The 23815-nt window shown below is 40.2% G+C and overlaps 3 protein-coding genes and 1 pseudogene across 5 annotated transcripts; 2 read left to right on the top strand and 2 right to left on the bottom strand.

Moving 5' to 3' along the window:
• The first annotated feature begins 1647 nt into the window (after positions 1–1647).
• LOC115675557 (60S ribosomal protein L13-1) lies at positions 1648–4069 on the top strand. Of its 2 annotated transcripts, none has more exons than XM_030598280.2 (5): positions 1648–1746; positions 2614–2729; positions 2844–2977; positions 3404–3562; positions 3664–4069. In XM_030598280.2, exons 2-5 carry the CDS (start codon positions 2621–2623, stop codon positions 3883–3885), a joined length of 624 nt encoding a protein of 207 aa, XP_030454140.1. In that variant the 5' UTR covers positions 1648–1746; positions 2614–2620; the 3' UTR covers positions 3886–4069. The 2 variants fall into 2 exon arrangements, with proteins under 2 accessions (XP_030454140.1, XP_056174512.1); XM_056318537.1 differs by having other exon boundaries at positions 1689–1808.
• A 710-nt stretch (positions 4070–4779) lies between these two features.
• On the bottom strand, positions 4780–5992 carry LOC115675555 (wall-associated receptor kinase-like 10; annotated as a pseudogene).
• Positions 5993–10475: 4483 nt separating this feature from the next.
• On the top strand, positions 10476–11399 carry LOC115675577 (uncharacterized). Its single transcript, XM_030598300.2, has 2 exons — positions 10476–11138; positions 11232–11399. The coding sequence occupies exons 1-2, from the start codon at positions 10476–10478 to the stop codon at positions 11397–11399; spliced, it is 831 nt and encodes a 276-aa protein (XP_030454160.1).
• A 6342-nt stretch (positions 11400–17741) lies between these two features.
• Positions 17742–22271, bottom strand: LOC115675561 (uncharacterized). 2 transcript variants are annotated; one of them, XM_030598286.2, is made up of 4 exons: positions 21348–22271; positions 19278–19333; positions 18995–19184; positions 17742–18233 (listed from the first exon to the last, which is right to left on the bottom strand). In XM_030598286.2, the coding sequence occupies exons 1-4, from the start codon at positions 22239–22241 to the stop codon at positions 17880–17882; spliced, it is 1494 nt and encodes a 497-aa protein (XP_030454146.2). In that variant the 5' UTR covers positions 22242–22271; the 3' UTR covers positions 17742–17879. The 2 variants fall into 2 exon arrangements, with proteins under 2 accessions (XP_030454146.2, XP_030454145.2); XM_030598285.2 differs by having other exon boundaries at positions 18995–19187; positions 21348–22265.
• Positions 22272–23815: the final 1544 nt, after the last annotated feature.

Raw genomic sequence — 23815 nt, 5'->3', positions numbered from 1 at the left:
ATTTTAATTTGGCCAATTTAGTTCAAACCCTTTTGGCGATTTTTCAAAATAATCTTTCTGATCAATTTTGCCCTACAATTACTAACGTGGATGTCGACTATCTTACATGGCACGATCGGCGTTGACATGTACAAATTTTTTTTTTTAATTTTTTTGATTTGTTTATAAATTTTTTGAAATTTTTCTTTTTTGAATTTTGTTTTTTTCTTCCTCCGCCGGTCGCTAGGCCTTGGACGAGGCTTGCCCTGGCCAATGGTTGGGGAAGATTGAGCTTGCCAGATGAGGCGAAGCTTGACCTCGCCTGCGGTCGGTCATTGGCCATTGCCAAGGCCCGGAGATTGACCTAGGAAGAAAGAAAAAAAAATTGATAAAATAATTTAGAAAAATAAAAAAAAAATGCAACAAATTGTTCACGGCAGCATCGATCGTGCCACGTAGGATGGTCGACGTCCACATCAATGGTCTCTGATCAAAATTGGTAGGAAGACTACATTAGTAAATTGTCAAAAGGTTTAGAATTAAAAAGTTTAAAACTGAATTGACATCCGTGTAATAGATTTAATACTTTTTTGGTAATTACTCCTTTCAGAAGATATATTAATTACGAGTAAAATTTTAAAGTTCAGGTTACCATATCATATAACCTGTTATAATTTATTACCCACTTGATTTACAATTAAAGTAAAATGAAATATATTTGCTGTTAAGTGAATTATTCATTCACATTAATATAGATAAGTAGAGTTAAACTCGTGAGACAGTGATTATTTTATTAATTACAGACTGTGCAAGTGTGCATAAGTTTTGAGTAGAATAATTCATTATTGTTATCGAAAGATTAATAACTATATATTTTTATAATATATAATTTTAAAAAAATAATGAATTTTTTTTTCACATATGGTTCGTGATGCCCCTTGCGGCACACCGTCCTTCGTTAGGACATGCCTGGCGGGCCGGCCCCATTCCACACGGGGCAGTGCCGGGTGGAATGTGATTGTTGTCCCCGCCCTGCCCCTTGCACATTCCGATTTTGCAACAAATCAATTGAAAATGTCAAGGCAAGATGCAACGGCTCTCTTTACCGCGTGGGGACTAGAGTTGTGCTCATTTTCATCGGATATTGTCTATAGACCTTCTCACTCTCGAGAAAGTCTTTTATTTAACGAAATCATAGTATGACGGTAATAATGTGGTGTCACCGATCTATAGCCAACGAATATCATTTTAATCGATGCCATACGTGTGTGTATTTCACTTTTGATTGGTCGATTACATCACGTGTTACTGTCACGTGATGTATACGTCACACTATTGAAAATATATTTTCCTTCTCTATCATCACTATCCAATCGCGTGGTATCAATGTATCATGCACATCGATTGGATACAAAATTAAACAGAACCATTGCCTAAAGCTATATTTTTCCAACCTTAATGTTTGGATTATGGGAGCTCAAGCGATCATTGTTGAAACTTACCGGTGAAGTCCGATTCCGAAAAGAAAATCGACAAAATGGGCTTACCGAAAGATCTGGGCCAACCCGAATTTGTCGGGTACAGTGGATGCCCGATTTCGGAGAGTTGACCCGGCCCATATTACGTACCGGGGACATTTCCGTAATTTGGCACACTCTTGAGGCCTAGGGTTTCGGTACATAATGGCGTGCTCCTGCGCGGAGGCGGCCGAGTCCAGACATAGAGCCAGCTCTTCCTTCCGACCTTCGCCTCCCTCTCCTCTCCCAGGTGAGCTTTCTGGTCTTCTCCGCCGCCGTCAGACTCTTGTTCTTGCGTTTCGCCGATCAGTGGTTTGTCGTCTTCTTTGAATGCTAACCATGCCAAGCATGCACTTGTCTTTTTAGTTCTTTTCGAATTTTATGTTGTGGAGCATCGGTAGGACGAGGTTTGTTTTTTTTTTTTAGGGGGGGCGTTTGGACGCGCGTTATCGGATTCTGGGTGTGAATGTACATGGGTTCTTGTTGATATGGATTAAGCTCGTGGGTTCGTTCATTTGTACTTGGAATTACGGTGGCTCGCTTTTGTTTTCTTTTCTCTGAGTCGCGGTGTTGAATCTGGCGGTTTGAAACTGCGTAAGTTATCAGAAAATTTGTTCAACTCGGACTGTTATTCACGTGTTGATGCTGCTTGTGTTTTGGTAATTTGTGTTTTGTTCAACTCGGACTGTAATTGGCCTGTTATGTATCTCAGTCTCATCTACTTGATATGTAGAAGGTTCGATCTTTTGAGTATGAGAGGTGTGTGTCCCGTCGTCCTCATTGGGTCGTTTTGCTTGAGGTGCGAGCTGTTCATAGGCCATTAGTTGATGGGTCAACATAACTCTGCACGAAATACTTGGAAGAACGCTCGGTTTGGTCATTTGGGTTTTTCTTTTTTTCATCAGGAGGCATATTGGACGCGATCTGGGGTTGCACCGATGTTTTCTTTTCTTTGGAGAAAGTGTTGTATTGACATTTAAGCTTGCCGACTATTGATCCCCCGTGAAATACTCATTCCTCTTGAGAATTACATATTACTTGTAGATATCTGAGCTTCTCTTACCCTATTATATATTTCTTGCTGGATACCAATTTCATGTGATTTGTTGTTTTGCAGGTAAGCCATGGTTAAGCATAACAATGTTGTGCCAAGTGGGCACTTCAGGAAGCACTGGCAGAACTATGTCAAGACCTGGTTCAACCAGCCTGCAAGGAAATCGAGGAGACGCCAGGGTAAATTAGTTGCTGATATGTTGATTAGAAACCTGGCTTTAGTTCTTGCCATTGAATTTCTCTGGTGCATCTTTTTCCGCCTTTATTATTTACATATTCTGTTATTATCTCCAGCAAGACAAAAGAAGGCCGTGAAGATTTTTCCCAGGCCTACAGCTGGACCTCTTAGACCTATCGTTCATGGTCAAACTCTGAAGTACAACATGAAAGTTAGGGCTGGAAAAGGGTTTTCCTTGGAAGAACTGAAGGTCAAGTTAATTGTCTTGTTATGGATTCCATCTGTTTGTTAAGTTTTTATGTGTTTATCCATTTTAACTTGTGCTAATTAGTTGTGGAGGAAGCTTTTCTTATCTACCACTCATTTTACACTGCAAAGTAGGTAGTTACGTAGCGATACAATTGAAAGTTATGTATTGTAGCGGTGAAAGTGGGAAAAGAAACAATCTTGTTGATTTGTTTTCTTGTCTGATCTTTTTCGGTCTTGGATCATCATTTGCCGATTGTCATTTTTTTTTTACTCTGGGCTCTGCATGTGCCTTTTTTGGGTAATTGAATGCTCATTACTGTAAATATTTGAGCTGGTTTAACTGAGGCTCTATCTATTTATTTGCGTGTGTGGAAGAAATCCGAATGGCTTTTCTTCTCCTACTTACACAGGTTCTTTGGTATTTCAGGCAGCAGGTATCCCCAAGAAATTAGCTCCAACCATCGGAATTGCTTTGGATCACCGAAGGAAGAACCGATCCTTAGAAGGCCTTCAAGCTAATGTCCAGAGGTTGAAGACCTACAAGGCTAAGTTGGTCGTCTTCCCAAGACGAGCTCGCAAATTCAAGGTAAACCCACCTGGTCTATCAACGACTTTCATCAAATCATTATCGTACTTTGTCGAGTCCAACCTCTATGGTTGCTGAATACTTGCCTTTCATTTCTACAGGCTGGTGACTCCACTCCAGAAGAGTTGGCATCTGCAACTCAAGTCCAAGGTAGCTACATGCCGATTGTGAGGGAGAAGCCAGCAGTTGAGCTTGTCAAGGTCACCGAGGAGATGAAATCCTTCAGCGCTTATGCTAAGCTCCGTGTGGAGCGGATGAACAAACGCCACGTCGGTGCAAGGATGAAGAAGGCGGCTGAAGCTGAGAAGGAAGAGAAGAAGTAGAGCGTTTTGTCAGTATACCAGCTCGCGGATAGAAAGGTGGTTAGGATATCCTTCTTTTGAGAATTTGTGTTTTGCTATTGCTTTCCGAGACATCTTCTGCTTCGTTACATTGGAAAGACCTGATTGAATCTGGAATTTTGAGCGTATCTATTTTAGACTCTGAATGGAATGCTGCATATGCCTACATTTTTTATTAGCTCAAACCTGACCGGTGAGTGGTGACTTACGTTTTCGATATATGCATCCCTTCCCTTATTCAACACTCTGGCTATGGCCTAGCTGCTGTAGTTGCCGAAATTTCATGTAATTTTTGTGGGACTCTAACGTGCTGGATGAAAATAGTATTTAGAGAGATGCTATGATCTTAAGAAAGCTGCTATATCTGTTAGAACCACCGTTCCTCCATGTTTGCCTGTAACTCAGGAAATACTGATATTATCCGAGCTTCGTTATAATGTGGGTCAATATAGTATGCACCCGGTATCTGCGCTTTGCTTGTAACTCAGTGTGTTGAATTTTTATGAACTTCAGGCTTCAAGATAGCAGATTGACCTGATGCAACTTGTGTTTCGGAATCTCTGTTTGTGCTTAAACGGGTTGTAACAGAGAAGACTCGTAAACCGTAATGTGATTTTAATGTCGTGTAGTGGGTTTTGTAAAACTAACCAAGATGGGCCTCTGTACGCAAACTTGTTTCTCTTCGTATGGCACTGTTAAGAGTATATATTAAAGACAATCAAGATGTTCTTGATTTCAAGCAAAAGACCGGAAACATAAGAAAGCGGAGATGACGAAGCTCTTGTGGTTGAGAGCTTTCATGCCAGCGAACTGCGAACTCGACGGAGGTGGTAGTCCATCGACGTTATCATAGCTCCCTCCATACTCTTTCGCTAATCATCCTTCATCCCAACCATTGACATACTGGCTTGATGGCAGAGGGTAGAGGTCCGAGGATGTTCGGTCAAGCAAGCATTCGCGACTATCCTTGCTGTCAACATCTTCGTGCAGCCGTGGATGCTTTGAAAGTTTCCTCAAGCCCTCCAATTCCGTATCAACTTCCTTCATCGTCGGCCTCTCCTCGCCTCTCGAGTCGAGGCACTTCTTTATTATCTCGGCAACCCCCTTTATCTGATCCGAAGTTCCTTTCTCTACCAATTGAGGGTCAAGGACATCGCTCAGCCGGTCTTCCTCCATGCTAGGAACGAAGTACGTGGCCAAGCTGCTTGCTTCTTGCGGTCTTTGCCGATCCACGACCTTCTTGCTCATCAAGACCTCCGCGAGGACCACCGTGAAGCTGTAGACATCGCTCTTCTCCGTGAGGTGACTGCTTTGAAAGTACTCCGGATTGAGGTAGCCGAATGTCCCTTGCACCGCCGTCGTTACTTTGGTTTGATCCAAGGGGGACCAACCTCGAAATCCTGAAATTGGATATCTTGGCGACGTAATTGTCATCCAAGAGTATGTTGGCGGATATGATGTCTCTGTAGATTATGGGCGTCGAAGTCGCGGAGTGTAAGTAGGCAACAGCTCCGGCGGTCTCCGTGGCGATTCTCAGGCGGTGCCCAAAGGAGAGCCAGAACTTTCCGGCTCTATAGTGGATAGGGTCAAATAGGGTACCGTTCGAGATGTACTCATAAACTAGCTGGGGAACTTCCGTCTCTAAACAGCACCCCAGTCGTCAAACGACGTTCCGGTGGTTGATCCGTGTGAGGATGACCACTTCGTTGATGAACTGCTCTATGTCCGACCTATCGACGTTGGCCATTTTGGATTTCTTTATGGCGACGATGCGGTTGTCGGGTAAGATTCCCTTGTCCACGGTACCGAAACCGCCTCGGCCGAGAATCCTCTCTTCGCCGTGGTTGTTGGTCGCCGATATGAGCTCTTCAGCGGTGAAAATTCTGGTTGAATCCACGTCGCCTTCGGTCGTTTTTAGGATGTTTCGCTTCTTTATGCAGAGATACAGCCATGGAGTACCCATTATTTTATCAAGGACAAGAAGCCAAAGCCCGTCCCTGAAAAGCAACTTGCTAAGTTTAGTTAATGGAGCGAGAGAAACCCAATTCCAACTAAATGCAGACATCAACGATGTCTTTTCTTGCTTCATTGTCGTTTTCAAGAGACAAAACATTGAAAGGGATTTAGTAATTAATGTTGCTCCATGGTCATTTTTTTCCTTGAAAATGAAAGGATTGTAATAAGGCTCCGTTCGTTTGGCGGAAAATATTCTCCTTTTGGAAAATATTCTCCGGAAGTCATTTTCCGGAAAATGTTTTTCCGAACATAATTTTCCGTGTTCGGCGACCAATATGAAAAAGTTTCGGAAAATATTTTTCGCCGCGGTGGCGCGGCGACCGGCGGCCGGCGGCGGCGATCGACGGCCAACGTCCCGCGGCGGCCGGCGGTGGCGGCGGCACGGCGACCGGTGGAGGCCGCGGCCGGCGACCGGCGACCTTAGTAAAGAAAAGAAGAAGAAGCTCGGAAAATGATTTCCGCTTTTGAAGAAGCGGAAGATCATTTTCCGTAGATTTAGGCTATTTTGTGAGGGGGAAGGAAAATATTTTCCCACGGAAAACGTTTTCCGCCCCGAACGAAAACCCGGAAAATATTTTCCGGGAGAATATTTTCCGCCAAACGAACGGAGCTTAAGTATGCAATTCTTTTTGCGGTTTTGCTGTCGTCGTGTTTTCGTTAGGAAAATTATCCAAAAAATTCTAAATCTATTATGTAGAGGCTAACTTAGTCTTAAACTTTTCAATTTGGCCAATTTAGCCTGAACTTTTTTGACAATTTTCCAATGTAATCCGTTCCACTAATTCAGGCCGTAAATTGTTGACTTGGACGCTAGCCATTCTATGTGGCACAACTGAGGCTGAAGTGGACGATTTGTGTAATTTTGTTAAAAAAATTATGTTTTTCTTAGTTATTTTTTCCTTTTCTTTTTCTTTAATTTCTCTCTTTTTTCTTTTCCTATACTGTTCATCTTCTTTCTTCGCCGGCCACCGGGGCTTAGTAATGGTCGACAAAGGTCGCTAACCACAAGCGATAATTGCCCTTGTCTGATCTAGCAAGTGCCACGACGCCCTTGCCAGACTTAGGCGAGGGGTGATCGGGGAGAGTGGCCCTTGCCTATGGCTAGTGAAGTCGCCGGCCATCGTAGAGCTTCAGCGGAGTAAGAAGATGAACAGTAAAATAGAAAAAAAGAAAAAGAAAAAAGAAGAAAAGCTCCAGAAAATTTAAACAATTGCAAAAATCACGGTCAACGCTGACTGGACCACAACGTCAGTGATTTCCAGTCTAAATTGGTCAGATGGACTACATTGGATTAAATTGATCAAATTAAAAAGTTTAGGACTGAATTGGCTAAATAAAATAGGTTTAAGATTTTTTGAATAATCCTTCCTGTTTTTGTCACATACTTTCTGGTATAATTGGATCAGTGAAAACTTTCTGCCAAATAGCAAATCTTAATGGAAAACTTGTCAGATTTCTCTAGTGCATTATTTTCATAGACATTAGATAGATTGGACGGGTGAATGGATGAACGAATCATCTCCTCCATTATAGTATTAATCAGCCGGAGTTTTTTCAAATTAATATATAAATATATAGATAATCAAAAGAGTTTGCTCACCTAAAGCGCCTTTGATGACAGGAAATTCAGAATTTTTAGCAATGCATCCCCGGCCATCTTTCCTCCCATCGCCATAAAATCCTTCAAGGTACGAGCAATTTGTAACTTCCAATTGTGTTTGTGCATACTCCCTGATCACAAGGATTGCTGTTGGGGTCTGCACATTCGTTGACATCTGAAACACAAACTTCACAACATAATTATCCTGCTCAGCATGTCATAGCATAAGCAAAATCCCAAAAATCCTGAAAATCCAAAGTTTCGGCTCAATTAACGCGTGAATCGGGTAAGGCCTCACTCATATATATGGTTGCGGGCGTGATCCCTAAGACTAATTTGAGCGGAAGGCGCGGTCATTCGAGCACCGCATCTGATGCACCCCCAACGAAATGCTCGACTACTCTCGGCTAACCTGATCATTGGACGGGCGATTGGATAGGCCCTCCTAGGTCTGCCTAATAATCAAATCTACACTTGATCAATGCCTTAGGAATTTTACTCAATAACTTTACACATGCACATACACGCAGGCATGCATACAAACATACAAACGATGGTTATATATGCTTTTGAATGTTTGGAAACAGACCTTGGCAGCCAGGACTGAGGTAGGGATTTCCCTTGAAACCTTGATTGCACTGGCATCTGTATCCGGGACCGTTGTCTGAATCATAACAATTACTACTCTCCTTGCACTCATATGTACTCAAATCTTTTCGAGCCTCATCGCAAGTCCGATTTCCGACGACCCAATCGAGCACGATGGGCACGGAATAGGCGGTCCTGTTGATGAACGTCGGGTCCGAGAAATCGGATGCCCCGCGGAAATGAAATTGCTCTTGTGCACCCAAGAAGGCATAGCTACATGGATTGATGGACCAGATATTCGTGTGATTGTTCAGGTTTGTGAGGCTTGCGTAAAGTACTTCAGACCTTTAGGACTAGGCGTTTGACAAAAACCGACTCCCGAACAATCGCCACCTGTCACGCTCTCTTTTCTCGAACATAGAGCCGCACATCCACTCGTAAAATTAAGGTCGTTCGAGCCTTGAAATAGCGCGAAATCGTCGCATCCAATGACGGTGAACTTATTGGCGACGTTAGAGAAGGTGTAAGGAGAATCGGCTAATTGATACCACGTCGGTTTTCGCCCAATTACAGAACCGGTATCGGAATAGCAGCTGAATGCGGTGAAGTTCTTAATACGCACCTGGGTATCGGATATTTCGACCACCTCCAAATTACTTGTGCTCATGAATGCTTTTGGAGGGTCATATAAAGTGGTGCAGTTAATTTCGTAATAAGAGTCTAACGAGCAGCCGGTTCCGATGTCGATGCCGAAAGGGTATGAAACTGTTAGGTCTCCACATTGGCTCCGACAGCCGGGCTTTGTGGTTGCCGTGGCCGTGGCCGTCGTCATTACAACTGAAGGAATCAAAAGCCATGAAATAAAGGAGAGAGCAAAGTGCAAGGGAGAGATTGTATGCCTAAAAGCCATGATAGCAATGAGTTTAGAGTGAGATGTCACAAAATGTGGTAGGATATGATGCGCTTTGTGTTGATCACATGTCCTACCAAGTCAACTTGTTAACAAATGTCCTTCTCTCGTTGTGTACGATTGTACGACAGTTGCCTCGCTATCTGTCGGTCACATCACTCGTGTCCAAAGAATCTTAAAATTCCTTTATCCTCTTTTTTTTCTTTTTTTTATATTGATAAAATGTCAACGACTCGTTGAGCACTTGACAAATCTGTATAAGGTGTGGCAATCTCTCCCTCCCAAACACACTGAATAATTACTGGAGATGCATAAGTCCGCACTCTTTCAAAAGAACGCGGCAAGTGTGGTAATTTGAAGTCGGATGTTGAGTGAGGCAGACAAACACGCTTATCACTTAGCAATTTTTTTTGGAGTTAAAATTCCTTATCTTATAATTAAGTTGGTTGGTTACAATTCGTTCCTAAGTTGGCGAATTGCATAACAAGCAAGCCAAAGTTCAAGTAGATGACTCAACCAAAAATTACATTTAGATGGCCAGGAGAGTCAAACATGTAGTGTGTGTCTAATTCACATGGTTACTTGCAGATTGATCAATGTCCTCATCTGTCACCCAAAAGCCAGCAATAACAGGACAGCTTTCCCTAGTTCTGACCTTTGCCTTTGGCAAATGGTTGATATACGAGAATAAAACAGGTATTGTTTTTTTTTTTGGTAAGGTGAGAATAAAACAGGTATTGTTGATATTTAAGTTTTCATAATAAAGGGTAAAAATAAATAAACTAAAAAAATAACAAATTGTTATGAAATACATGAATGAGTATTCATTATATTCAATGCACCTATTATGGCACATTCGTAACCTACATACATGAATGAATATTCAATGTACCTATTATGGCACATTCGTAACCTACATTCTACGTATGAATGCCCATCTCCCTATTCAATGTATATATTCAATACATTGACATTAATGATTTGTGCATCCTTGTTTTCTTATAAATAAGAGCTTAGTTTTGGTCATTGTGTAAGAAATTAGAACAGAATGAAAAGAGAAAATATATATCTTCGGTGTTTATTTGCTTTCTCTACTTAATCTTTATTTTCTCTATTATATACTTGCAACGCAATATTTTACAACACGTTATCAGCACGAAGATCTACCAATTGAGTAAATAATTTTTGCAAGGTAAGTGTTCTCTTTGTTTTCATTAATCAACTTATACTTCATCTTCTCCTATCAATTCGTCATTTTTCTTTTTCTTGGCTTGAAGCCAATTTCCAATCTAAAAGTATCCTTCCGCTCCTGAAGTGGCGGCGGATATTTGGAAATCCTTCTAATTAATTTAAGGATTCATTTGTTTTGCAAGAATTATGGCAAATATTGAAAAGCTCAAATTCCACATCCTCGAAGTGAGTGGAAATAATTATATATCCTGGTGCCTTGACATGTAAATGCACCTCCAAGGGCAAGATCTTGCTAACGCAATTACAGAAGACGGAACCTCAAATGCAAAAGATAAAGCAAATGCACTGATTTTTATTCGTCGTCATTTGCATGAGAGCCTGCAGACTCAATATTTATCCGTTCGAGACCCTCAGACCTTGTGGAAGAGGTTGAAGGATAGGTATGATCATACCAAAACTGTTATCCTTCCTCAAGCACAATATGACTGGCAAAATCTCAGACTACAAGATTTTAAATCAGTGTCTGACTATAACTCCGCTTTATTTGATATTGTTTCTCAGCTTGAGTTATGCGGTATCAAACTCACTGATGCGGAACTGTTAGAGAAAACTTTCTCCACCTTCCATGCTTTGAATATTGTATTGCAACAGCAATACCGGCAGCGTCAATTTGCCACATACTCTGAATTAATTTCTGTGCTCCTCACTGCTGAGCAAACTAATGAATTGCTGCTAAAAAATCATGATCTTAGACCTGCTGGCTCAAAAACATTGCCTGAAGCACATGCTAACTCTGAGAAAAATACTGGCCATTTTAAATGCTATAAGCGCAGGCAAGAACATAATCCTCGAAGGGGTGGCAAGAAATTTAACCGCCCTAGGAAATCTAACTTTGACCCGAATCATGACAAAGAAAAGAAGCAAAAGAAGGTGACTAATGAAAGTATTTGCCATCGCTGTGGCATGACTGGGCACTAGTCACGTACTTGTCGTACGCCAAAGCACTTTGTTGATCTATACCAGGCACCTTTAAAAAATAGGGGCAATGGTGGTGAATCTCACGCCATTGAAATTAATCCTACTGCCATAACCACTGTTGAGGCCAACAATATCTCTGTTGGTGGGACTCCTCTTGCTCCTGAAGTAGCAAATGCATCCCTGGATGTCTCTGATTTCTTTGAGGACCTCTGATTACTTTGATGAAGCATTAGACTGGTGGATGACATCTTAGACTTCGAATTTTATGATTCTAATAATTTCTTTTCTAGTTGCTTTTCTTTAAATGTATTACCTTTTATTGTTCTTTAATATGGTTATGCAATGAAATGCTTATGAACCTGATATAATATTTATTATTTTGAAATTTTATTTGACCCTATAACTAATATGAAAATTTTATGATACTTAACACCTGAAGTTGTCAACATAAATGCAAATGGAAAACACCGAGAAAAAGGAAGATGTTTGTTTGCTTGATAATGCATCAACACATACCATATTTCGTAGTAGACACTTTTTCTCGAGTATGACATTGCGTAAGACACATGTCCATGCAATATCTAGTCCTATTCCGATTATTGATGGTTTCGGGAATGCCACAATTGTTTTGCCAAAAGGCACCATTCTGCATATTGAGAATGCATTTCTAAGTAGTAGATCAAAAATGAATCTGCTTAGCTTCAAAGATGTACGCCGTAATGGGTACCATGTTGAGACTATTTATGAGCAAAATAAAGAATATATTGGCATTACCTCTTATAAGATGGGCCTGAAGACCATCCATGAGAAGCTAGAAGCTTCTTCTATGGGTTTGTATTGTGTCATGATTAAGGCCGTTGAAACCTACTCCACCATATCCTGGAGATTGGTAAACCCTAATCAGTTTGGATTATGGCATGATCGCCTTGGTCACCCTGGAGCTTCAATGATGCGTAGAATAATCCAGAATACAAAAGGGCACCCTTTAAAGGATACAAAGGTATTGTTGTCCAAAGATTATAATTGTGAAGCTTGTTCACAAGGAAAACTCATTATCAAACATTCTATAACAAAGGTTGATCTTGAATCCCCTTTATTCCTGCAAAGAATTCAGGGTGATATTTGTGGACCAATACAACCACCAAGTGGACCATTTCGATATTTTATGGTACTAGTGGACGCATCCTGTAGATGGTCCCATGTTTGTCTATTATCTACGCGCAATGTCACCTTTGCACGTTTACTTGCGCAGATTATAAAGCTCCGGGCACAATTCCCTGATTATCCAATTAAAAGCATAAGGATGGATAATGCTGGTGAATTTATATCAAAGAGTTTTGATACGTATTGTGCTTCACTCGGAATCGAGATTGAGCACCCGGTCGCATATGTTCATACTCAAAATAGATTGGTAGAATCCTTGATTAAACATATCCAAATCATTGCCCGCACTCTATTATTGAGAACGAATCTCAACGATACAGCATGGGGTCATGCAGTTTTGCATGCGGCAGCCCTAATAAGATTGCGCCCCACTGCTAGTCTCTTACAATCTCCCCTTCAAATGGTTCTTGGTTATGAACCTGATATTTCACATTTACGCACCTTTGGTTGTGCAGTACAGGTGCCTGTAGCACCACAAAAAAGAACGAAAATGGGTTCCCAACGCCGTTTGGGCATTTATGTTGGGTTTAATTCACCGTCCATCATTAGGTTCTTGGAACCGACTATTGGTGATCTTTTTACTGCCAGATTCGCAGATTGTCATTTCAATGAGACTATGTTTCCATCGATTGGGACACCTAAAACTGACATGGCTGCGAAGCAAAAACCAGTTAAGGTTTTCTCCTGGAATGAGAAAAATTTATCTCAATTAGACCCAAGAACTCCTGAGTGTGAAAACGAGGTGCAGCGCATAATCCATTTACAGGCTATGGCCAATAGACTTCCTGACGCATTTAATAATGCTACTAAGGTAACGAAGTCTCATGTTCCAGCTGTAAATGCTCCAGCTAGGATAGTTGTTCCCGAAGGACAAGCTAAAATTGATCAAAATCCCCCACACTTGAAACGCGGTAGACTGATAGGATCAAAAGACACTGTTCCTCGAAAACGAAGGGGAAAGAATCAGGAATCTGCTCCAGAAGAGCCTGGTGTTGTGCTTGCTCCCAAAGAGCTTATTGCCCCTGAAGAGGCACAAACCCATGAAAAGATCACCAACCCTGGGAATACTGAGAATCCCATTACATATTGTAATGAGATTTGGGATCGGAATGAAATAATCATTGATGATGCTTTTGCATTCTCAGTTGCTCATAAAATTATGAATGATGATTGTGAGCCGCAATCTATTATCGAATGTCGTCAAAGGCATGATTGGTCTAAATGGGAGGAAGCAATTAAGGCTGAATTAGCTTCCTAGCCAAACGAGAGGTTTTTGGACCCATAACTCGCATCCCAGATAATGGAAAGCCCGTTGGATATAAATGGGTATTTGTCCGGAAACGAAATGAGAAAAACGAGGTTGTCAAGTATAAAGCCCGACTCGTTGCCCAAGGATTCTCCCAGAGACCTGGGATTGATTATGATGAGACATATTCACCTGTGATGGATATGATTACATTTCGTTTTCTCATTAGCCTAGTACTCTCTGAAAGATTGGAAATGCATCTTATGGACGTTGTGACGGCATATCTATATGGCTCATTAGACTCACATATTTATATGAAAATTCCTGAGGGATTCAAAATGCCTGATGCATGCACTCCCCGCAACTTATTCTCAATAAAATTGCAAAGATCTTTGTACGGGTTAAAGCAATCCGGTCGCATGTGGTATCAACGCCTAAGTGAGTACCTAATTAAGGAAAGGTACAAGAATGATCCTATCTGCCCATGCGTGTTTATTAAGAAATTAGAAACCGGATTTGCTATTGTAGCAGTTTATGTTGACGATATAAATTCAATTGGAACTCCAGAAGAGTTAGCTAAAACTGTTGAGTATTTGAAAAAGGAATTTGAAGTTAAAGATTTGGGTAAAACCAAACTTTGTCTTGGTCTAGAGCTTGAGCATAAAGCAAATGGAATAATCGTCCATCAATCAGCATACATTGAAAGATTACTTAAATGCTTCAACATGGACAAGGCTCACCCATTGAGCACCCCTATGGTTGTATGGTCTCTAGATCCCCAAAATGATCAGTTTCGTCCTAGAGAATCTGATGAAGAGATACTTGGTCCTGAAGTACCATATCTCAATGCAATTGGGGCTTTGATGTACTTGGCACAATGTACGAGACCAGATATCGCTTTTGCGGTAAATTTATTTGCACGTTTTAGTTCTGAGCCAACTCGGAGACACTGGAATGGAGTTAAACATATTTTTCGTTATCTCCGAGGAACCATAGATTTGGGATTATATTATTTCAAGGATTCCACTACCTCTGGTTAAGTTGGATATGCTGATGCTGGATATAGATCTGATCCACATAAAGCTCGCTCTCAAACCGGTTATTAATTTTGTTATAACGGCACCGCCATTTCTTGGCGTTCTACGAAGCAATCGCTAGTAGCTACATCTTCCAACCACTCTGAGATTATTGCTTTATATGAAGCTGGAAGAGAGTGTGTTTGGTTAAGATCCGTTATAACACATATTCACAATTCTTGTTGTTTAACACCGGTTACAAATTCTCCCACTATAATTTATGAAGATAATGCTGCTTGTGTTGCACAAGTTAGGGGAGGATATATCAAAGGTGATAGGACCAAGCATATCTCGCCGAAATTTTTCTATACTCACGAGCTCCAAGAAAGTCGACAAATTGATGTTAAGCAGATTCAATCCATAAATAATCTTGCAGATCTTTTTACCAAATCATTGCCAACGTCAACTTTTGAGAAATTAGTATATGGCATTGATATGCGGCGAGTTCATAAGATGCAAGATTGACTAGCCCCAGCAGTGGCTATATAGCTCAAATTGAGGGGGAGATATTATGAACTATGCATTGCACTCTTTTTCTTTCTGTCCAGTTTTTTCCCACAGGGTTTTTCCGGTTTAAAGTTTTAACGAGGCAATTTACGCATCTATAAAAGGGAGAGATCTTAAAATTTGTGCTGTGTACTCTTTTTCCCTTTTGTCCGGTTTTTGTCCCATTGGGTTTTTCCGGCTTAAGGTTTTTAATGAGGCAGCATCATTCAATGCACATTCATGAATACAATGAATATTCAAGGGGGAGTGTTATGAAATACATGAATGAATATTCATTATATTCAATGCACCTATTATGGCACATTCGTAACCTACATACATGAATGAATATTCAATGTACCTATTATGGCACATTCGTAACCTACATTCTACGTATGAATGCCCATCTCCATATTCAATGTATATATTCAATACATTGACATTAATGATATGTGCATCCTTGTTTTCTTATAAATAGGAGCTTAGTTTTGGTCATTGTGTAAGAAGTTAGAACAGAATGAAAAGATAAAATATATATCTTCGTTGTTTATTTGCTTTCTCTACTTAATCTTTATTTTCTCTATTATATACTTGCAACGCAATATTTTACAACACAAATAATCATTATGAAATAAGAAATTATAATTATGTAACACGTCTAGACGTTAGTAGCAACCCACTTATAACCTTTGACAATCAAGTTGACTTGAGCTTTCCCCATTTGGCTGTTTGACTTCAGCCATGATAATCAGCTGAAGCCAATTCGACCGAACAACATACAAATAACTTTGAACCGATCCGGACTTCAGCTCTTCCTACCAAACTCTTCATTAACCTTAAAGCAATTATCAGTATCAAATTTGGCCACTGTATTTGTAGGTGATAAGGATAAGAAGCAAGCACATCGAAAGAGTTTATCATTGACAAATTATCAAAAGACTTCTTTTTAGTGGGGTACTTCAGTCGTCCGGAATTTCGCCACCTAAGGTGGTGGTCTGATCTGGAGTACCCGAAAAAAAAAATTATATGTTCTTTTCTTATCTTTAAAAATGGGATAGTGTATCGTAAGTCCTAAAATTATTGCGAAAATGCAATTGAGTCCTAATGCTTTAAAAAATAAAATAAAATTCCAAAACTTGTTGAATAGGTGCAATAAAGTTCCATTGATTTCATCCAATTTTGCTGACAATGATGATGATGTGGCCTTTTTTTTTTTTTTTAATGGCTGGGGCTAAAGACACTCAAGTTTATTCGTTCGACATTCATAAGTTGGACGAAGTCTTCAATTTACTCCTAAAAGATAGCTTGATAAAATTAACAGAAGGCCAAGTTCTCCCGATTAAAGAAGATTTAGTAAACAAAATTTTTTTCAAGTGGTATCATCCGTGGATTCATAACATAATTAATTGTATTGTTTTAAAAAAACAATTCAAGAAAAAATTCGGCTGGGAAAAATCAAATTTGCCGATGACAAGGGGCCATACGATGACCCTTGATTATCTAATTTAAAAGAATTGAATGATCAATGCATCATTCAATTTTTTTTACTAAAGGGAGCATATGCTTATACAAAAAAAATGATCAATTTTTGGTTATTATCGACAAATGACAAATTGAGTCGATAAACAGTTTGGATAGAACAATCGACAACTTGAAAGGAATTAATAACCCTCCAATAAAGTCAACGCCGGCCGCGCCAGGTAAAACGACCGGCGTCCACGTCAATAATTTCCGGCCAAAATTGGCTAGAAGAATTCAATTGGCAAATTGTTTGAGACTAACATAATGTAATAGTACAGGTTGAGATTTCGGATTCTAACGTGGATTCAATTTTCTCAAGTCGAATGGGATCGGTTTAATTTGTTTCGTCGCCAAATCTAGATTAAAATGTGCTCACCCCGGCCTAACAGAGATAGGGTCTAAAAAGCGACGGAAAGAGGCAATTCCTACTGAGGTTGTCATTCACATGCTGATGCTGCTGTGCATGGAAAGAACAGTGTAATGTGGTATTTTATCAGGGGTGTTCTGGATTCAATTAGAATGATGAGAAACCTAGAAGCTTTGGTTATTTGTGCATCTGAGCTTAGAGCCCGTTTTTCGAATTCAAGGGGTCGTAAATCGTGTGTTTCGACTTGGTAAACCCACCTGACAGAAGGAACGGAAAACCGAAGTTCGATCTTTTTCAACAGATGCGCTGTGGAAATAGATCGACTGGTTAAAGGCCTGAGATTGTTGATGACATAAAAAGGAGATTAGCGCTAATCTTTAGCAAAAGGAACAACTAAAGATACATAAAAAGGAACAAAAAAGAAGACAGAAAACAGAAACAAAAGCTCTAATCTTTTATACCGACCAGGAGCTGAATGACTGATAAATGCTCAATGCTCAGGATATCCCAGAGCCTTCACTTTCTATTTAAGATAATTTAATCTCTGGGCTCTCCAATGGATCTTCATCATGACATATCATGCTCATGTCGGGTTGCTTTCGACATAGCCGAGACTTAGATTAAAAACTCTCTGTTTTCATTGTCCAATCCTTATGGTCACTACGATTTTAATTACGCAAGTCAGTTAACTCCGATGCCACCAAAAAACATCATGTACAGCTTCCATTTCAGTGCCATGCAGCTTATAATCGCCACTTTCAAAGTTTCAGATCAGATTACCAAATAATCACAACCGTTTCTAGAGATTAGAGCTTCATACAGCATTAGAGATTCTACTGCACAAAAGGATATCTAGCAACATAATATTCTCTCACGCGAGATGCTCCGTCTCTGGCAAGAATCCCCTTCAAGTCCCCGATTATTCGAGCCAACCATATCTCCAGGTTTCTTTGGATTTCCTTGAAGTTGTTCCTTATCGAGTCCATGGACCGTCTTGTGGTTAATTTGGTATGGCCCCCGAGCTCCTCCTCGTAATAGCTCTTCCCAACTTCAGCGTGTAGTGCTGTCAGTTTTTGTCCTGTCTCAGTTGCACGCTGTTGGAGCCTGAACGCTTCTAGTAAGAATTCGGTCTGCCTTTGAGTCCTAAACTCCGAGCTCAAAGTCGGTTCACAAGGATCGCCAGCTTGCTGTGGCATATGGACAAAAGGGTATCAACTTCAGCTACCTACTTCCACATTATACAGTGTTGTTTTTTTTAATTAAGAGAACAGAGAAAATAACTATTGAACTTCAGTGACTATTAGTCATGGTAAATTATACACCCTATTGAAGTCGGTAACTCACTAAAGGAAGAAGTCAGGTTTGGTGTCACAAACAAACCATGTTAGTGTTCATGAAACTGTTCCTTTTTAGGGGCCTAAATGTAGATTTTGAAATTACCGATGCCTCCCAGGAATAATGACACCCAGATGGTTGTCACGTGATCAACCTAAAAACTAGCAGAGGAATGTCAGGCCACAAATATAAAATAGACTTGAAATGCTTAAGATGACCTTTTGTTATGTCTACTAGAGCTACTACTCTGTTAACATTTATGACCATGTTACGGAAGGTAAGTATATCAGATTCGATCTGATAAGGTACCCAACATCAGCTCGAGTAGGATTGATACGTCACCCTAGTGGAATAAGATCCAATATAAAGTTTTGAATTAAGCACAATCTAGATCTAGCATTTGGTTAATATCTGCGTATTAGGTTCATTGTTATTTCCCCATATCTAAGTCATCAACTGCACATGCGTTGTTGCTTCACTCATGCTGACAAGAAACTCTAATCAGCTTATCGGTGCCTCATGCGCAACAAAACTAGAATGTATTATGCATCTCCCAATAGCAAGCAGCTCAAAAAGACTTGTAAGCAACAATATTAACTTAAATAGCCAATACCATCTTTCTGCACAGATCGTCAATCTTTCCTGCTAGAGCTTGATATCTTTTAGCCTGCTTCCTCATTAGCGAAGGAACCTTCGAAGGATCACCATCCCCAGCCTTTTCCAAATTCAACAATTCTTGTTCAAGTAACTTCAATTTAGAAGAGACGCCAACCCCTTCACCATTCAGTTTCCAAGGAGACTCCCTTCTGAGCAGGAAACAAATTGCCTCCAATGAGTTGCAGGAAAATAGCATTATGAAAAGGGTCAAAGGAAACATATAAACCATCTGCACATACCTTGTCACATAATGCTTTGAATGATGTGATGACTCGAGGGATTCATACTGTACATCCTGCCCATTAAATAAGACAGGTAAGATATTAGTATCGTCACCTTAGGAATTCCAGTGTGTATAATGCCATCTGAGAAACGAGCACAACAAATTCGTTGATGAAACATTCGTATAACACTAAGTTGTCTCAATCTAATCGCTACATGTTTTCACTCTTCTGCCCCCTGTAAAAGTATCATTTATCTGCCGTTAGTGCACCTAACGAACATTTCGATCTTCTGTGCAAAATCATAATCTGAGCAAAGCTAAATGAGCCTCCGAGTAGGGTTTGTTTAAGAAACCATCAAAATGACAGCTATAGTCTGCTGAACCATGAATTCCAAGCTATATTAAAGTACTTAGCAATTGCATCCTTCATATCTTTTAACAAATTTCAACAAAAGTGAATTTTTGAGTGGAAATTAGAGTCAACAAGTGAGATTGTTGAATACAAGTTTTCTAATCTCACTTTCTCCTATCTTTGGAGAAGAAAGTTTTCACTAGAAATACCAGATCATCCATTTCCAACACGTAAATAAGTAATGTCCTACCCAGTTTTCACCAGAAATACCAGGTCACCCCATTTCCGACACGTAAATAAGCAATCTCCTACCCAACAGTTATCTCAGAAGCTTCATTCTACAGTAGAAGTTTCATTCCACAGTCGAAGTATAATAAGCTTCACATTTACCAAACGTTTAATAAGCTCAGGAAGCACATTATTAGAGCTATACATTACATCAAGTTTGATCTTATTCCAGACATGGGTTAGTCATCCAACGACTCAAATCAAGTATCTATACAAACAATTGATTTTACGATATCGAACTTTCAAGATCTGATGAACCATCAAAAGTTGTCCCTGTAGATTCTATTTTACACAAGTGGCTGGAAGAACCGATATGTTTGCTCTGCTTTCATGGCAACTTGGTCGCTCACACTAGGGACACCATATTAGCATCTCCTTGTACAATTACAACCTTTTGACCCTTTTCTTTTTATCATTAGCATTTGTGGCTCTAAACTGGTATCAGCCAACAGTAATTGCTGAAGGAGCTCACGTTCCTTCAGAAACATGTTTGGCATTACCATTACATACATACTGTGGATGTAGATAGATGATCTTCTCATACATCCTTATCGATGGGATAAGGATGGTCCCCAGCAAAATAACGAGAATGCCACTGGGAATGGAGAACAAGGAAATGGGCCAAACTGTCCAGGCAAATCAACCAAACCAACATAAACCAGAATATAAAATGTCTCTTTTGATGACTAAAACCACAATGTCGCATAGTGAAAGGAAAAAGAATTTACCAAACCGGAAAAGGTGGATAAACTCCACGAGAAAGATATTTATCCACCAAACTTAATAAGAACTGCGTCATTTGATTTTTACACCTGAACTCATGCTAGTCAAACTTTTCACTGGTACTACAGATTAAAGGCATTATCTAATAGATATAGACATGAAACCAGAAGAATCTTGAGAACTCATTTCTTAACTTTTCCCTGTTTGTATTGATTATGAAGATTCCTAGATAAAGGTAAAGACATATGGCTAGACAGTGTAAATCCGTACACAATGCAGAGATTCTTGCAACACAAAGAGACTTCACATTGTTTTACCAGGAAAAAAGATGAAGACTCCAGTACAACACACCGAGTTCCCGGAGCAAAGTGAGAGAGAATGGTGAACTGGCACTCAAACAAGTTATAGTCATGAGAAAGTAGTTCACTTTCATCTTGAAACTCAAGAAAATATTAATCGTGAAAATAAAAATAGCAAAACGGAGAATATCAAGAAAAGTTATAACGAGAAATAAAGCCCAGAAACCGCCCCCGAACTTTCCCCGAACTTTCCCCATTATCATAATTACTCAAAAACTCATGAAAAACCAGAATCTTTTCATTCCCAAGATCGAAATCAGCACACGTGTTCTCAATATAAGATTGTGCAAAAATTTGTAGGCATTAGTGAAACAGCATTGCAAAAACAAACCCAAAAAGCAGAAGGAAAAAGCAAAAACCATACCTGCCAAACATTGGTTTTCTCAGCCCATAACTTGGAAGCAGACCCCAAATACTCAGAACCAAACCCATTCCCAGTTTGCTCTTCTTGTTGCCGATTCAAGTACTGGTAGTGATGATGGTGATGATGTTGTTGCTGCTGACCATAATCATACTCACTCGCTTCCTCCACATCACCATGACCACCATTCCGGTCACTCTCTTCTCCAAATTCAACCCTCCTTGACATGAACCCAATCATTTCATCCCTCTCCCCAACCTCCCTCTCCAACTCCTCAACCCTAGCCTTGTACTCTGCTTCGAACCTCTCGTTCTCCTCCATCCTCGCCCTCAAGTGGGCCATTTCCTCGTTGGCCTCGTCCAGCTGCTGCATCAGCCTCCTCTCCTCCTCCTGCCACGCGTTCCTGTGGCTGGCGAAGATCTCCACCACCCTCGCGTTGGCCTTCGAGTCCTCCTTCCTCCTCGATCTCATCTGCCTCAGCTGGTCCTCGGCTTGGAGGAGCATAAAGGAGAGGTCTTTGACCTTGGTCCGAAGGTTAGGTAAAAGGGTCAGCGAGTTCTTGGGCAGGTGCGCCAAGAACAAAGAGAAGCTGAGGCCCAAGTAGGTGGAGACAGAGAGGCTCTCGTTCTTGTTCTCGTTCCTGTTGTCTGGTTCTTGCTCTGGCGGGTGTTCTTGGTACTCTGGTTCTTGTTCTTGTTCATGTGTTGCCATTACTGGGACATGAAAGTGGGGGCGAGTGTGAGTCTGTGAGTGGGTGCGAGCGCTTTGAGTGGGGGAAGAGCGAGGATACTGGTTCTTTTCTTGTTGGGTTTTTCTTCTGAACTGATTTGGTTTTGATGGATCAATAATGCAGCGGCACAGTTTTTTATTTTTACAAAAAGATTGGGTCTTGTGCATTGGGGATTTACTTGGATGTGAATGACGGAACGAACCAACGGTCCTTTTCAGACATTATGGATCCGGACAGAGAGCTGGTGGAGATCTTAAAATTAAGTAGATAACTATTGTATTTCTGGCCTGTAATTTCAGGATTTTAATTATTTTTGTCGGCCCGTTGACTTCATTGTTATCAACTGCGCTTTGCAAATTTCTTCCTGCACAATGGCACAAGGATTCTTTTCTTTTAATACTAGGGAATTAATCAGGATTTTGCCCTTTGTGATTTTATGGGGGTAAATACCAAGAATAAAATGCATGGTCTTTTATCTTTTAAAAAGCGTTTGACATGATCTTTCAAAGGTATCAAAAAAATGCACAACCTTTTACTAGTATGAAAAACTTAACGCAATCTTTCAAGCTTATAAAAAAATCTACATAACATTTGGCTGCATTTTTAGCAATTTACTTATAACTAAAAAGTCTGAACCTTTAACCCAAAAGGTCCTAAGAAGATGCTTGTCTAGAAAACAATGACGTGATTCCAGTGTTGAGTAGAGACCGTGAAATCGAATTAAGATTAAATTATTGGGGATTGAGGATGTGTCGATACTAGCCATTAGAAGCATCAACCCAAAGAAAGTTTGGTGGGTTGACACGTTTTAAAAGTACTAAAACTTTTAAATGAGTAAATTGTAGACCACAGTTTGGGCCATAAGTTGAATCCATTTCCAGATCATTGTAGACCCACCTGTCTTAAAATAAAGTTAAAAAAACCAAGTGAGTTTTGCTGGTCCTAGGCTTTCATACGGAAAGCCAGTCAAAACAATTTCTGCATCTCCATGTTCAGCTCTCATCAAATCATATAATAGAAAAAAAAAAGAGAGCAACTGACACAGTGACAGTGCTCATTTAGCAGCAGTAGTTCTAGAATGACTAAAGTCATGGAAAGGAGATGGCATTTCTGTGAACATCTAGACTGAAATCATTGCAAATGCCCATTTCAAACTTTGCATCTTTCTGGCAACTCCTTTCACAGAACTTTTTTCCCTTTTCAGGCCCCGGTGAAACCTTGAAAGGGTCGTCTTTTTTGCTCGGATGATGACAGGGGAAAGTTAAAAATTATGGCACGAAAAAGAGAAGAGAAAAGAACAATTTGAAAACTGCACAGATGCTGCCATGCATAAAAACAGGTTGGGAAACGCAAGGACCATCTCAAATCCCAAGAGGGTTTGAATAGGTAGAGAGGTCTTTTCTTACCTTCACATGAACTATATGGACCACCATGGTTGAAAGATAAGAAATAGACAGCACTTGCCACCATGGCAGGCCGCCGGTGGCTGCGAGAGAGTGAGGGCCATGTACTTGTTTCGAGCCGCTTCACATGGGCCAATTTAATCACAATTACCTGTTATTCATGTCGTGACCGTACTCGATTTTTGAATCCAAGTCTAGACAAAAAAAACATTAGAAAAGGAAACCGAGGATTTATCAGAGGCAATGCAAGAATTTCTCGAAGGGATGATGTTAAGGATTTCTTGAAGGCAATAAACGACAGGCTAGACTTCCAAACTTACATGGTGATACATTATATG

The sequence above is a fragment of the Syzygium oleosum genome, unplaced genomic scaffold (genome assembly GCF_021117445.2).
Source record: "Syzygium oleosum isolate NSW1041296 unplaced genomic scaffold, Sole_v2.1 Sole_v2.15, whole genome shotgun sequence".
Lineage (NCBI taxonomy): Eukaryota > Viridiplantae > Streptophyta > Magnoliopsida > Myrtales > Myrtaceae > Syzygium > Syzygium oleosum.
The sequence above is the reverse complement of the archived record's forward strand: the minus strand, read 5'-3'. Positions and strand labels throughout refer to the sequence as shown.